This window comes from Muscardinus avellanarius (genome assembly GCF_963383645.1).
Source record: "Muscardinus avellanarius genome assembly, chromosome: 10".
Classification (NCBI taxonomy): Eukaryota; Metazoa; Chordata; class Mammalia; order Rodentia; family Gliridae; genus Muscardinus; species Muscardinus avellanarius.
The window spans coordinates 88,344,801-88,360,524 of NC_137796.1; the positions used below are offsets into that span (position 1 = coordinate 88,344,801).

The following is a 15,724-nucleotide window of genomic DNA, read 5'->3' on the forward strand; positions in this document are numbered from 1 at the left end:
CAGTTCACGGACAGCCTCAGCTACTTAGTGAGGCCCTTTGCAACTCAGTGAGACCCTGTTTCAAAATAAAGAATAAAAAATAGGGCTGGGGTGTAGCTCAGTGGTCAGATGCCCCTGGGTTCCATCCCCAGACCCCCCCCCCCCCACACACACACAGAAGAATAAAAAAATTGGGCTGGGGTGTAGCTCAGAAGTAGAATGCCCCTGGGTTCAATACCCAGTTCTGCAAAAAAAAGAAAAAAGAAAAAAAAGAAACGAATGAGCCCATATGCACCTGCTCATGTGGACCACACTGAATGATGCAAAGGAAAGAAGATGGGCTTTGCAGGTGCAGTCGGACCTCTTTATGAGTCTTTTGTATGTCTAAATACATTGGTCTTTTCCTCTTACAGGAGGAAAACTCTTCCAAGGATGGTCTCGCACTCAGAGCTGAAGGCACTTTTCTGCTCAGCCGATGCGGTGTGCTTTGATGTTGACAGCACAGTCATCAGGGAGGAAGGAATCGATGAGCTGGCCAAATTCTGTGGAGTTGAAGATGCTGTTTCAGAAATGTAGGAACAATCTTTATTCATTTTATGAAGTGGTAGAGAATTAAAAAAAAGAAGCCGGGCGTGGTGGCGCGTGCTTGTAATCCCAGCATTCAGAGGGCTGAGACAGGAGGATCCTGGTTCTCGGACAGCCTCAGCTACTTAGTGAGGCCCTCCACAACTTAGTGGGACCCTGTTTCAAAATAAGGAATAAAAAGTAATGCTGGGGGTGTAGCTCGAAGGTAGAGTGCCCCTGGGTTCCATCCCCATTACCTCCCCCACCCCACGCACACAGAAAAAAATGTGACTTTTGGATGCAGTGTTAAGTTAGAGCCACAATTCCTGGGTTTTAGTTGTGGACTAGTACTGAGAAAAAGTATTAGGCATTTTCTTCCATCATGTAGAGCTAAATTTGGTATTATGCCTATCCATCATCCATTTATACGAATACTTATAGCAAATATTATAGCAAAAAATAAAAAAAAAATTAGTTGCCACTGGGTGTAGTGGTGCACGCCTATAATTCTAACACTTGGGAAGCTAAGCGAGGATGATCACAGGTCCGTGGCCAGACTCAGCAACTTAGTGAGAACCTCAGAAACGTATCGAGACCCTGTTTCAAAATAGAACACAAGCTCGGGCGCAGTGGTGCACGCTTGTAATCCCAGTACCTGGGAGGCTGAGACAGGAGGATCGCAGGTTTGAAGGCCACCTCAGCAACTTAGTGAGGCTGTCAGTCACTCAGTGGGACTCTGTTCCCAAATAACAAAATAAAAAGGGCCGGAGGTGTAGCCAGTAACACCCATATATCACACACACACACACACACACACACACACACACACACACACACACACACACTAGGGCTGGGGGTGCAGCTAGGAGGTTGATAGCCCCTGCGTGGTTCAATCCCCAGTACAACAAAAATAATAAAATAAAATAGGGCTGGGTTTAGCTCAGAGGTAGGATGCCTCTGGGTTCAATCCCAGTACCCCCACATGCAAAGTTGCCTGTGGCCAACAGATACTAGTAAGTCAGTCTTAGCTTGTTTGGGAGATGATGCCTGTAGGGAGGATAGCCGGGGCCTCCAAGCATCCAGCACTTTGTGCCATGGGAGAGCGTGTGGCCTTTGTGGTTCCTGGACAGCGAGGACTGGTTCAGAGGTCCCAGTGGACCTGGGTCAGAACCCTCCCTCTCTTTTCCACTCCCCACTCTGCAGCAGCGCCACCTCCCTGTATTACAGCCTGTTCCTAGGTCACCGTCTATTTTGTGCTCAGATGCATTTGATATAAGAGTGTCTAGCTTAGCGGGAGGTGGTGGCACACACGCCTGTAATTCAGTACTTGGGAGGCTGAGACAGGAGCATTGCAGATTCACGGCCATTCTCAGCAACTTGGTGAGGCTCTCAGCTACTAAGTGAGACCCAGTTTTAAAATGCAAAATAAGCCAGGCATGGTGGTGCATGCTTGTAATCTCAGTACTTGGGAGGCTGAGATAGGAGGATTGCAGTTTGTGGCCAGCCTCAGCTACTTAGTTAGGCCCTCTGCAATTTGGTGAGACCCTGTTTCAAAATAAAGAATAAAGCTGGGCATAGTGGCGCATGCTTGTAATCCTAGCACTTGGGAAGCTGAGACAGGAGGATCGCACATGTTCGAAGCCAGCCTCAGCTACTTAGTGAGACCCTGTTTCCAAATAAAATATAAAATAGGTCTGAGAGTATAGCTCAGAGGTAGAAAAGCCCCTGGGTTCCATCCCCAGTATCACAAAAATAAATAAAGAATAAAAAATAGGGCTGGGGGTGTAGATGAGAGGTAGAATGCCCCTGGGTTCAATCCTCAGCACCACACACACACACGTACTCCCATAAAAGGTGCGTTCAGCTTTTGGTTTCTTTCTTGGTTTATAAAAGCTTATGGCTTCCAAGGAAGGTCCCTGTGGCCGGGGTGTGTGGTCCTCTCAGCTCATCGCAGAGCCTGTCTGTGGAGGCGAAGCATGTGGAGCCAAAATATCAATGGGCTTGTCAAGCAAACCTTGAGTAGTCAGTTCCCAGGCCTCGCTCCCTTAGGGACGGGCGCATCTGTTGTAGCGTGGGGCTCACGGCGGCACCTTCCTCATGGTGGATGTGGTGAGAACCTGGGCCAGCGGAGCTCGTAAGCTTCCTTGGTGCTGCTGAGCTCACGGCTGGGTCTTCCTCCCCTTAGGACACGCAGAGCCATGGGCGGGGCAATGCCTTTCAAAGTGGCGCTCACTGAGCGCCTGGCACTGATCCAGCCCTCCAGGGAGCAGGTGCAAAGGCTCCTAGCAGAGCGACCCCCACACCTGACCCCCGGCATAAGGTAAGAGCAGCTGTTCCCCATCGCGCCCGTGTGGGGCACCCCCTCTGCTGTCTGTCACTGCCGAGCTCCCTTCTGTGCGCTCCTGGAATTCACGGATCATTGTGTCTGGCTGATTATCTGGTCCTCCCTGCCTGTCCAGGGAGAGCCTAAGCTTTCCTTTCCTAGTATTTCTTCATCTTGTGCTGTTGGGGATCGTGGGCAGGGAAGAGTTGTGGAATGCTTCCCTAAGCAGAAAAGCCCTACCCACTAATTTCTAAGCGCATTTAGAAAAAAAATATAAAATATTATATCTCTAGTCGATATACCTTGTCAGATATGGCTCTGCCAAATGCACTCAGGAGAAAAAATGTATTTTAGTGTCTTTATTCATATTTCATTTTTTCTCCTTTGTATTAATTGATGTTTGCCATTTTATGTTTTATTTTCACAGGGAGCTGGTAAGTCGCCTCCAAGAGCGAAATGTTCAGGTTTTCCTAATATCTGGTGGCTTTAGGAGCATTGTAGAGCATGTTGCTTCAAAGCTCAGTATCCCAGCAACCAATGTATTTGCCAATAGGCTGAAATTCTACTTTAATGGTAAGACTTTAGGGGTAACATGTTCCTTTTCTCATCATTGCTGTTATTCCATAGTCTAGGTAGTGTCTGTCGGGATAAAATTTTCAGTAGAGCCGGGCGTGGTGGCGCACGCTTGTAATCCCCGCGCTTGGGAGGCAGAGACAGGAGGATCGCGCAGGTTCGAAGCCAGCCGCGCGCACTGGCTTAGGAGACCCTGTTTCCAAATAAAAATGTAAAAATAGGTCTGGGAGTGTAGCCCAGAGGTAGAAGGGCTTCCAGGAACCCCAGTACCACCAAAAAAAAAAAAAAAAAAAATTATTTTTTCAGTAGAGTGGCATTAGAGTTAAGTACCAGATGAATGATCCTTTGACGGATGTCTGTCGCTCTTTGCGGACCTTTGCTCTGCTGAATAGACGGATCATCATGTGTCCTAGCTGTAGTACCCGTAGCATCACTTTGCTGTATACAAATGGCTGCATTTAGTAACATAATACTCCTGGGTCACCTGCGTGGCTTGCTTTGTTATGTGTTTCCTCTCTCATACTGAGGATTGAACCCAGGGATGCTCTGCCACTTAGCGCGTCACCAGCCCTTCCTTTTTTTTTTTTGTATATGGGCATTCTACTCCCGAGCTACACCCCCAATCCTTTTGGTTACTTACTTGTTTGTTTGTTTACTTATTTATTTATTTTTGTAGTACTGGGGGTTAAACTCAGGGGCATTCTACTTCCAAGTTACACCCCCATCCCGATTTTAGTTTTTATTTTGAAACTGTCTTGCTAAATTACTGAGATTGGTCTCGAATTCTCCTGTCTCGTCCTCCCAGGCAGTGGAATGATAAGTGTTTGCTACTATGTCTGGCTGATTTTTTATTTTTTAAAAATTTTTTTGCGGGTCTGGGAATGGAACTCAGGGACATTCAACCTCCAAGCTACACCCCCTGCCCTATTTTTTATTCTTTATTTTGAAACAGTGTCTCACTAAGTCACAGGGGGCCTCACTAAGTAGCTGAGGCTGGCTGTGAATTGCAGTCTTCTGGTCTCAGCCTCCCGAATGCTGAGATTGCAAGCATGCGCCACCTCGCCAAACTAATGGTGTTTTGTTTTTTTTTGGCAGTACCAGGGATTGAACCCAGGGGTATTGTACCTCCGATATACACCCCCAGCTGTATTTTTTAGTCTTTTTATTTTTGAAAGAGGGTCTCACTGAGTTGCAAAGGGCCTTGCTAAGTAGCTGAGGCTGTCCACGAACCGTGATCCTCTGGTCTCAGTCTCTCAAATGCTGTGATTACAAGCGTGCACAACCACACCTGGCTTAATTTTTTTATTTATATGTTTATTTTTTGTGGTACTAGGGATTAAACACAAGGACATTCTACCTCTGAGCTATACCCTATCCCTACTTATTTGTTTGTTTATTTTTATTTTTGTGGTACTGAGGATTGAACCCAGGGACGTTCTACCTCTGAACTACACCTCCAGTCCTTTTTTTTTTTTTTTTTTTTTGCTGGTCTGGGGATGGAACCCAGGGGCATTCGAACTCTGAGCTACATCCCCCTTCCCTATTTTTTATTCTTTATTTTGAAACAGGGTCTCACTGAGTTGCAGAGGGCCTCACTAAGTAGCTGAGTCTTATTACTTGCTGAGGCTGTCCTCAAACCTGTCATCCTCCTATCTTAGCCACCTAATACTAGAATTACAGGTATACACCACTATGTTTGTCTTGTTTTTTATTTTGAAGTAAGGTCTCACCAGTAGAACTGCAGTTTTGAAGCCAGCCTCAGCAATTCAGTGAGACTCATATAAACTTAGCAAGACCCTGTTTCCAAATTAAAAGAAAGATAGGGAGCCGGGTATGGTGGCGCACGCTTGTAACCCCAGCATTTGGGAGGCTGAGACAGGAGGATTGTGGTTCGCAGCCAGCCTCAGCTACTTAGTGAGGCCCTCCACAGCTTAGTGAGACCCTGTTTCAAAATAAAGAATAAAAAATTGAGCTGGGGGTGTAGCTTGGAGGTAGAATGCCCCTGGGTTCAATCCCTCGTACTGCAAAAAATACATAAAAGCAAGAAGGAAGGAAAGGAGGGAGGGAGGGAGGGAGGGAGAAAGGAAGGGTCTCACCACGTTGAGGAGGGCCTTGTTAAGTTCCTGAGGCGGGGTTCAAACACTGTCAGCCTCACACTTACTCAGATCACAGGCACCGTGGTGGAGATGCGCCTCCACGGATCCCTAACACTGTTTTATCTGCTTTTTTAAGGTGAATATGCAGGCTTTGATGAGACACAACCGACAGCTGAATCTGGTGGGAAAGGAAAAGTTATTAAATTTTTAAAGGAAAAATATCATTTTAAGAAAATCGTCATGATTGGAGACGGAGCTACAGACATGGAAGCCTGTCCTCCCGCTGTATGTATCAAGGATACTCATTCTTTTCAGATTGTAATTTTGTTTTAGACAGCTGATTTATTTATTTATCTATTTATTTTGGTGTTGGGGTTTGAACCCATGGGCATTTTACCTCAAGGTTATAACCAGTCCTTTTTTTTTTTTTGTAGTACTGGGGGCGGAACCCAGGGGCTATTCTACCTCTGGGCTATACTCCCAGACCTATTTTATACTTTATTTGGAAACAGGGTCTCACTAAGTTGCTGAGAGCCTCACTAAGTAGCTGAGGCTGGCATCGAACCCATGTGATCCTCCTGTCTTAGCCTTCCAAGCATGGGGATTACAAGTATGCACCACTACACCCAGTTTATCCCAGTCCTTTTAATTTATTTTTATTTTTATTTTTTGTGGTACTGGGGATGGAACCTAGGGGTATTCTGCCTCTGAGCTATACCCCTAACCCTACTTTTAAAATTATTTTTTATATTTGAAACAGGATCTCACTGAGTTGCAAAGGGCCTCACTAAGTATCTGAGGCTGTCTGCAAACTGCAATCCTCCTTTCTCAGCCTCCCAAATGCTGGGATTACAAGTGTGTGCCTGAATGCCTGGCTCTGGCTTTTTTTTTTTTTGCGGTACTTGCGATGAAACCCAGGTTCATTCTACCTCCAGGCAACACCCCAAGCCCTATTTTTTATTATTTATTTTGAAACTGGGTCTCATTAAGTTGCAAAGGGCCTCACTAAGTAGCTGAGGCTGTCCATGAACTGGGATCCTCCGGTCTCAGCCTCCCAAATGCTGGGATTACAAGCGTGTGCCACCACGCCTGGCTCCAGCTCTGGCTTTTTATTTTTTGTTTTGAAACAGATTTCACCAAGTTGCTGAGGCTGGCCTCAAACCTTCTGTCTTGTTTCAGCCTCCCAACTATTGGGATTACAGGCATGTGCCACCGGGTCTGGCACTAGACAGCTGATTTAGAACCATATAAGGTTTATACTAGGAGTTAAAGCAGCTAGATGTGGTAATAAAATAGAAACACAAGACAGCTAAAACAAATCCATATGTCATTTGACATTTCTACAAATCCATGAATATTCATGAATAAGGAACTAAAAGCCTTTTAAAACTTTTATGCTGAATATGGTGGCACCACTTGTAATCCCAGTACTTGGGAGGCTGAGACCGGAGGATCACAGGCTCTCGGCCAGCCTCAGCTACTCAGTGAGGCCCTCTGCAACTTAGTGAGACCCTGTTTCAAAATGAAGTATAAAGCCAGGCGTGGTGGAACACACTTGTAATCCCAGCATTTGGGAGGCTGAGACCAGAGGATCGCAGCTCGTGTACAGCCTCAGCTATGTAGTGAGGCCCTCTGCAACTCAGTGAGACCCTGTTTCAAAATAAAGAATAAAAAAATAGGGCAGGGGGTGTAGCTCGGAGGTCAAATGCCCCTGGGCTCCATCCCCAGACCCGCAAAAAAAAAAAAGAAAAATGAAGTATAAAAAATCTGGCTGGGGGTGTAGCTTGAAGGTAGAATGCCCCTGGATTTAATCCTGAGTTCTGAAAAAAAAACAAAAAAAAACAAAAAAACAGGGTCTCAGGACCGGGTGTGGTGGCACACGCTTGTAATCCCCGCGCTTGGGAGGCTGAGACAGGAGGATCACGCGGGTTCAAAGCCAGCCTCAGCTACTTAGTGAGGCTCTCAGCAACTTAGTGAGACCCTGTTTCCAAATAAAATAGAAAAAAGGTCTGGAAGTATAGCCTGGAGGTAGAAAGCCTCTGGGTTCTACCCCAGTACCACCAAAAAAAAACCCCAAAAAACAAAACAAAAAAAACAACAGGGTCTACGTGCGATCTTCGAGTCTCAGCTTCCCTAATGTTGCGATTACAAGTGTGCGCCACCACGCCCAGCTCAGTTTATTTTTTTTATTTTTTATTTTTTTTATTTTTTTTGGTGGTACTGGGGTTCCTGGAAGCCCTTCTACCTCCGGGCTACACTCCCAGACCTATTGTATATTTCTGAAACAGGGTCTCTTACGCCAGCGCGGCTGGCTTCGAACCTGCGCGATCCTCCTGTCTCCACCTCCCAAGCGCGGGGATTACAAGCGTGCGCCACCACGCCCGGCATTCAGTTTATTTTTTTAAACAAAAATAATTGCCCTAGTTACTACTGCATTGGTTATTTATTCATTCATTCACTCATTTATCTATTTCTATTTATTTTACTTATTTTTATTTATTTATTTGTCTATTTATTGCGGTACTGGGGATGGAGCCCAGGGGCACTCTACCTCTGAGCTACACCCTCCGGCCCTATTTTTTATTCTTTATTTTGAAACAAGGTCTCACAAATTTGCAGAAGGCTTCACTCGTAGGCAAACTGTGATCTTCTTGTGGGATTATAAGTGTGCGCCACCACGCCAAGCTGCATTGGGTTTTTTTTTTGCAGGTCTGGGGATGGAACCCAGGGGCATTCAACCTCCGAGCTACACCCCCAGCCCTATTTTTTATTCTTTTTTTTTTTTTTTGGTACTGGGGTTCCTGGAAGCCCTTTTACCACCAGGCTACACTCCCAGACCTACTTTTTATATTTTTATTTGGAAACAGGGTCTCCTAAGCCAGCGCGGCTGGCTTCGAACCTGCGCGATCCTCCTGTCTCCGCCTCTCAAGCGCGGGGATTACAAGCGTGCGCCACCACGCCCAGCTTATTCCTTATTTTGAAACAGGGTCTCACGGAGTTGCAGAGGGCCTCACTAAGTAGCCGAGGCTGGCCGCGAACCTGCATTGTTTTTTTCAAAGCTCTCCCCTCTGTCCTTGTCTTAGGATGGTTTTATTGGATTTGGAGGGAACGTGGTCAGGCGGCAAGTGAAGGACAGCGCCAAGTGGTTCATCACTGACTTCGCAGAGCTTCTGAGAGAGCTGGGAGAATGATGCCCGCTCTCACACCGCTCACAATTCCAGATGGATTCCTAAAAGTTACGCAAACTGATGCTGTTTGCTTACAATTGCCTTTGACAACTTAATATATAAAGTTGGTATGATTATCGCTACATTTATGTAAACTATAGTCAGGAGTCCTAAATATTGCCTTAAAAAAAAACTCTATTCCTAGTATTATTATGACTACTAATTAGCTGGAGAATTTTATGATCTGAATTCCTTATATATATTCCTAGCTATATCTTACTTGAGGCCTTCTAATGGTGTATAGTAAAATAAGCATCTTCACTTTTGGATGTATGGATTCAGTAGCCTTAAGTGAGTATTGGTTTTCCCTTTGGTATAAAAATAAAAGTTTATTCATCTATCAGAATGTATTTGTGGGGTTATTTATTTTGGGGCTACTGGGGATTGATCCCAGGGGCATTCTACCTCCAAGCTACACCCCAGACCTATTTTATTCTTTACCCTGAAATAGGGTATCGTTAGGTGGCTAAGAGTCTTGCTCTGCTGCTGAGGCCGGCCTGGAGCCTGCAGTCCTCCTGCCTCAGCCTCCTAAATTGGGATGACAGATGCGCACCACTGTAGCCAGCTGCGGGATTTTTAATTCTGCCATTTATTTATTTATTTATTTATTTATTTATTTATTTATTTATTTATTTATTTATTTATGGTGGTACCAGGAAACCCTTTTACCTCCAGGCTACACTCCCAGACCTATTTTTTAATATTTTTATTTGGAAACAGGGTCTCTTAAGCCAGCGCGGCTGGCTTCGAACCTGCGCGATCTTCCTGTCTCCGCCTCCCAAGCGCGGGGATTACAAGCTTGGGCCACCACACCTGGCTCATTTTTTAAATTTTTTGGTGATACTGGAGATTGAACTCAGGAACAATCTACCTACAAACTATACCTCCAGCCCTATTTTTTTATTTTTATCTTATTTTATGTTTGTGGTACTGGGGATGGGACCCAGGGGCATTCTACCTTTGAGCCACACTCTCAGCCCCATTTTATTCTTTTATTTTGAAACAGGGTCTCACTAAGTTGCTGAGGCTGGCTTTGAACCCGTGATCTTCCTGTCTCAGCCTAAGTACTGGGATTATAGGCATGCACCACCATTCTGGCTTTTTTGTTTGTTTTTTAGTGGTGCTGGGGCTAAAACCCAGGCCTTATATATGCTAAGCAGGCCTTGTAGCACTGAGCTACAGTCCCAGCCCCAACTAGGGGTAGATGTGTGGTGTGTATTTATGCACATGTGTAAGGCTAGAGAGTAAACCACTGGGGGGCATTCTACCTCCAAGCAAGCTACACCCCATTCCTATTTTATTTATTTTATTTTGTGGTACTAGGGATGGAACCCAGGGGCATTCTACCTCCGAGCTATTTTCCCAGCCCTTTTTTTTGTTCTTTATTTTGAAACAGGGTCAAGTCTCACTAAATTGCTGAGGCTGGCCTTGAATCTGCAATCCTCTTGTCTCAGCCTCCCGAGTACTGGAATTACAGGCATGCACCACCGTGCCTGGCTTCCAATTAGGTTTTAATATTGAAAATTATTTTAAATTATTTTATAAATTTATAATTTATACAAATAATCAAATTTGGCTAAATAATCAAATAATTTTTTTATATATCTACATTTTTTATTTGGAAACAGGGTCGCTCAAGCCAGCGGGGCTGGCTTCGAACCTGCGCGATCCTCCTATCTCCACCTCCCAAGCGTGGAGATTACAAACATGCGCCACCATGCCCAGCCTTCAAATAATTTTTTTTGTGTGGATCCCAGGGGCTTTTCTAACTCTGGGCTATACTCCCAGACCTATTTTTATACTTTTTTTGGAAACAGGGTCTCAGTTGCTGAGAGCCTCACTAAGTAGCTGAGGCTGGCTTCGAACTTGTGTGATCCTCTTGTTTCAGCCTCCGAAGTGTGGGGATTACAAGCGTGCACCACCATGCCCGGCAAGACCCTATTTCAAAGACAAAAAAATAAAAAAGGCTAAGGGGTAGCTCAGAGGTAGAATGCCTCTGGGTTCAATCCTTAGTATCACAACTAACTAACTAACTAAATAAATAAAAACTGGGTATGGTGGTGCACACTTGTAATCCCAGTACTTGGAAAGAGGAGACAGGAGGATCTCAGGTTCCAGGCCAGCCTCGGCAATATAGTAAGACCCTGTTTCAAAAAAGAATGAAACGCCAGGCGTGGTGGTGCACACTTGTAATCCCAGCACTTGGGAGGCTGAGACAGGAGGATCGTGCAGGTTGAAAGCCAGCCTCAGCTACTTAGTGAGGCTCTCAGCAACTTAGCGAGACCCTGTTTCAAAATAAAGAATAAAAAAATAGGGCAGGGGGTATATCTCAGAGGTCAAATGCCCCTGGGTTCCATCCCTAGACCTGCAAAAAAAAAAAAGAAAAAAAAAAGAAATGGCTGGGAGTTTCACTAAAATGTCTCTGGGTTCAATCCCTAGTACACACACACACACACAAAAGCTGGGTGTGGTGACACATACTTGTAACCCCAGCATTTGGGAGGCTGAGACAAGAGGATCTCGGTTAAAGGACAGCCTCAGCTACTTAGGCCATTTGCAACTCAGTGAGACCCTGTGTCAAAATAAGTACTAGAGCCGGGAGTGGTGGCACATGCTTGTAATCCCAGCATTTGGGAGGCTGAGACAGGAGGATCTGGGTTTGGGGACAGCCTCAGGTACTACTTAGTGAGGCCCTTTGCAACTCAGTGAGACCCTGTTTCAAAATAAAGAATAAAAAATAGGGCTGGGGGTGTAGTTCGGAGGTAGAATGCCTCTGGGTTCCATTCCTGGTACCATGAGGAAAAAAAGGGACCTGAATGGTGCTACCATTAGCCACCATCTTCCCGTGCCTTCTCTGGTTTTGTTAATTTGGCCACCAGGAGTCACTATTGTTTCCTCTTGCTTTGTATACAAAAGCACACCACTTAGCCAGAAGAGTTCACTTTCGTCTCAGGCAGAAACACCTGTAAAAGTTCTTTTTTTTTTTCTTTTAGCTGGGCATGGTGGTGCACGCTTGTAATCCCAGCATTTGGGAGGCTGAGACAGGAGGATCACGGTTTGCAGACAGCCTCAGCTACTACTTAGTGAGGCCCTTTGCAACTCTGTGAAACCCTGTTTCAAAATAAAGAATAAAGCCGGGCGTGGTGGCGCACGCTTGTAATCCCTGCGCTTGGGAGGCAGAGAGAGGAGGATTGCGCTGGTTCAGAGCCAGCCTCGCTGGCTTAAGAGACCCTGTTTCCAAATAAAAAAATATAAAATAGGTCTGGGAGTGTAGCCCGGAGGTATAAGGGCTTCTAGGAACCCCAGTGCCACCAAAAAAATAAAAAATAAAAAATAGGGCTGGGGGGTGAAGCTCGGAGGTAGAATGCCCCTGGGTTCCATTCCCAGTACTACCAAAAAAAAAAAAAGTTTTTTGTACTGAATTTTTAACCCAGAGGCATTCTACCTCTAACCTACATCCTTAGTCCCTTTTCTTTCTTCTTTCTTTCTTTCTTTCTTTCTTTCTTTCTTTCTTTCTTTCTTTCTTTCTTTTTGCGGGTCTGGGGATGGAAACCAGGGGCATTTGGTCGCTGAGCTATACTCCCTGTTTTATTTTTTATTTTTATTTTTTGGTGGTGCTGGAGATGGAACTCTTCTACCTCTGGGCTACACTCCCAGACCTATTTTATATATATTTATTTGGAAACAGGGTCTCTTAAGCCAGTGCGGCTGGCTTCGAACCTGCATGATCTTCCTGTCTCCGCCTCCCAAGCGCTGGGATTACAAGCGTGCACCACCGCAGCTGGCTTTATTTTTTATTTTGAAACAGGGTCTCACTAAATTGCGTGGAGCCTCACAAAGTAGCTGAGGCTGTCCGTAAACCTCTGGTCTTAATCCCGAATGCTGGGAAGTGTGTGCCACCATGCCTGGCTTTATTTTTTCTTTTGAAGCAGGTTGGCCTTGAACCTGGAATCCTCCTGTCACAGCCTCCCAAGAACTGGGATTCCAGGCATGCCCTATCATACCTGGCTCACAATTGCCTTTTAGAAGTTGTGTTCCTAGGAGGCCTCCATTGGCTCCAATAGGGCAGAGCCAAGTGATTTTTTCTTTTTTTTTTACTTGTGTGTGCGCGATGCTGGAGATGAACCCAAGGCCTATTCCATTGAACGTGGGGCCTCTGCACGTGCTAGGTGAGTGCTCTACCTCTGAACCACAGCCCAGCCCTTTTTTTTTTTTTTTTTTTTTTTAGGTACTGGTGATGAAACCCAGGGGCATTGTACCTCCAAACTACACCCCCAGCCCTATTGGTTTTAGTCCATTGAGTTGTGAAGGCCTCACTAAGGAGCTGAGGCTGCCTGCGAACCATGATGCTCTGGTCTCAGCCTCCCGAATGCTGGGATGACAAGCGTGCGCCACCACGCCCCACTTAAATCTCAGCTTCTTAGCGAGGCCAACCGTGATCAAGCTATTTATTTATTTATTTATTGCGGGTCTGAGGATAGAACCCAGAGGGATTTGACCTCCAAGCTACACCCCTTGCCCTATTTTTTATTCTTTATTTTGAAACAGGGTCTCATTAAGTTGAGGAGGGCCTCACTAAGTGGCTGAGGCTGTCCGTGAACCACGATCCTCCAGTCTCAAGTCTCCCATATGCGGGGATGACAAGCGTGCGTGCCACCATGGCCGGCTTGTGACCAGGCATATTTAGGCCTGTGTCCTGCACCCTCAGCCCCTCCTTAGCGATCTCTGTCCCTCTGTGCTCCTTTCCTCCATCACGTTTATCAGCTTCTAGCATCCCCTGTCAATTATTCACAATGTCTTTAAGTTTTCATTGCCAGTCTCCTCCCACAGGACTCCTCTCCTTCAGAAGGGCAGGGATTGGGTTCTGTTCATGTTGTAGGGGCCCAGTGCTTAGTACGTAATAGAAGCTCAGTATTTGTTGAACAGAATGAAGGCTAGAGTCTAGAGTCAATAGTGAGGCTGCCTTCTGAAGCCCAAGAACTTAAGACAGAAATGACCACTCCAGGCATATAGTGTATACTGAAAGAATCCCATTTTAAACCGGGTGTGATGGCACATACCTGTAATCCCAGTACTTGGGAGACTGAGACAGGAGGATGACAAATTGGAGGCCAGCCTCTACACCTCAGCAATTTAGCAAGGCCGTCTGCAACGTTAAACCCTGTTTCTAAATAAAAATAAATAACATAAGGCTGGGGGGTATAGCTCAGATGTAGAATTCCTCTGGGTTCAATCCCCAGTAACACACACACACACACACACACACACACAGCCAGGTGTGGTGATGCACACTTGTAATTCCAATACTTAGGAGGCTGAGATAGAAAGATCACAGGTTCAAGGACAGATTCAGCAATTTTTTGAGACCCTGTTTCCAAATAAAAGTTAAAATTGGACTGGGGGTATAGTTCAGTGGCGGAATGCCCCTAGATTCAATCCCCAGTAGTGCGTGCGTGCGCGCGCGCACACGCACACAAACACTGAACCGAAAAACCTCAATGGGTAAGACTGGTTTTGCAAACAGGCAGAGGCTCACAGGAGCCAGCCACTGCCCCAGGCTTCTCGGCAGAGCTGCTGGCGCTATGATGTGCGTTTTCTGCTCCACAGCCCATCCCCTCTGTCCCACGGCACCAGCTCAAGTCATTCTTGGCACAAGTTCATTAAAAAAAATCTCGAACATGTAATATGTGAAAATTAAGAGGATTTTATTGGCTTTTATATGTTCTTAGAGAAAACCATTCACATGTAAAAGTCTGACATTTGATAGAAGATTTATTCACACTTTATTTTACACATGAATTCTTCAAATTATGTGGGGCAGACATGATTTTTTAGTTCAACAGGATTTTCCCATGATTACAGTCACAGAATTGGCACACTATATTAAAACACAAAATCAAACACAGGAGACAGAGTTTGCAGCTTTATGCCAATCCAAGTCTCAACATGCACCGGCCCTCCTACGGGGTCGGCTGGGAGCTTACTAAAACAGCCACCGGAGAACGTCTGAGGCCACGAATGATTGCTTACAAAATAAAACCTCTTTTCCAAGTGCTACTTGTTTTATAGAAAAATATCCCAAATAAAAATTAGTGCTATTCAAGGTGCTCATTTCAAAATCACATATAATACAGAGGTTCCAGCCATCCCCGCCACAGAGACCGTAATAAACTGAGATGAACTGCTGAGCAAACGTGCCTCGTCCTCTCCCGCCGCTCAGCGCCTACGCGGCTCACCACGCCCGCTGCAGGCAAGTGAGAACGAGCCTGTCTTCAGGTTGGTACACTTGGAGTCTGCTCCTAGTTCCAGACTCAGAAAAACTGCTTGAAAACATGACAAGATTTCTATTCCTTCCTGATACAAGAAATTTGTCAAAATCTGTAACTATAAAACAGATTTGCTTTTTTTTTGTTTGTTTGTTTTGTTACTGGGAATGGAACCCAGGGGAATTCTACCTCTGAGCTACACCCCCAGCCCTATTTTTTATTCTTTATTTTGAAACCGGGTCTCGCTGAGTTGCAGAGGGCCTCACTGAGTAGCTGAGGCTGGCTGCGAATCGCGATTCTCTTGTGTCAGCCTCCCGAATGCTGGGATTACGAGCGTGCGCCACCGCGCCCGGCTTTCCAGATTTGCTTTTTAGAAAAAAATAGCTGGGTTTCTTTTTTCGCCATGGTCTCAATCTTCAGAGGTGATGCAAGTCTTAACCCTGACCCCCTTTCCTGGAGGGCGGGGGAGGCGAGGATGGCTAAGGATCATAAGGGGCTTTTGAAAACAGGGGTGCCGCTAGGATCACTCACTGCAAGCTCCTCTTCCTGTGATTGTGTGAATTTTAAAGGAAAGAGGTCTCTTACAAGCTATATACAGCAGTTTACACTTCGGTGTTTCCTTTCTTCACTTGATACATAACTAGTTTGCGCCAAATCCTCGTCGCACCCACTTCTGCCGGCGCGCAGATTCTCTAC

General features: G+C 45.6%; 1 protein-coding gene across 1 annotated transcript; it reads left to right on the forward strand.

The window, feature by feature from the left end:
• Nucleotides 1–411: 411 nt before the first annotated feature.
• PSPH (phosphoserine phosphatase) lies at nucleotides 412–8,726 on the forward strand (the record flags this gene model as incomplete). The annotated part of the gene is made up of 5 exons (XM_080704296.1): nucleotides 412–551; nucleotides 2,729–2,863; nucleotides 3,294–3,439; nucleotides 5,672–5,820; nucleotides 8,619–8,726. 5 exons carry the CDS (start codon nucleotides 412–414, stop codon nucleotides 8,724–8,726), a joined length of 678 nt encoding a protein of 225 aa, XP_080560422.1.
• Between the last annotated feature and the right edge of the window lie 6,998 nt (nucleotides 8,727–15,724).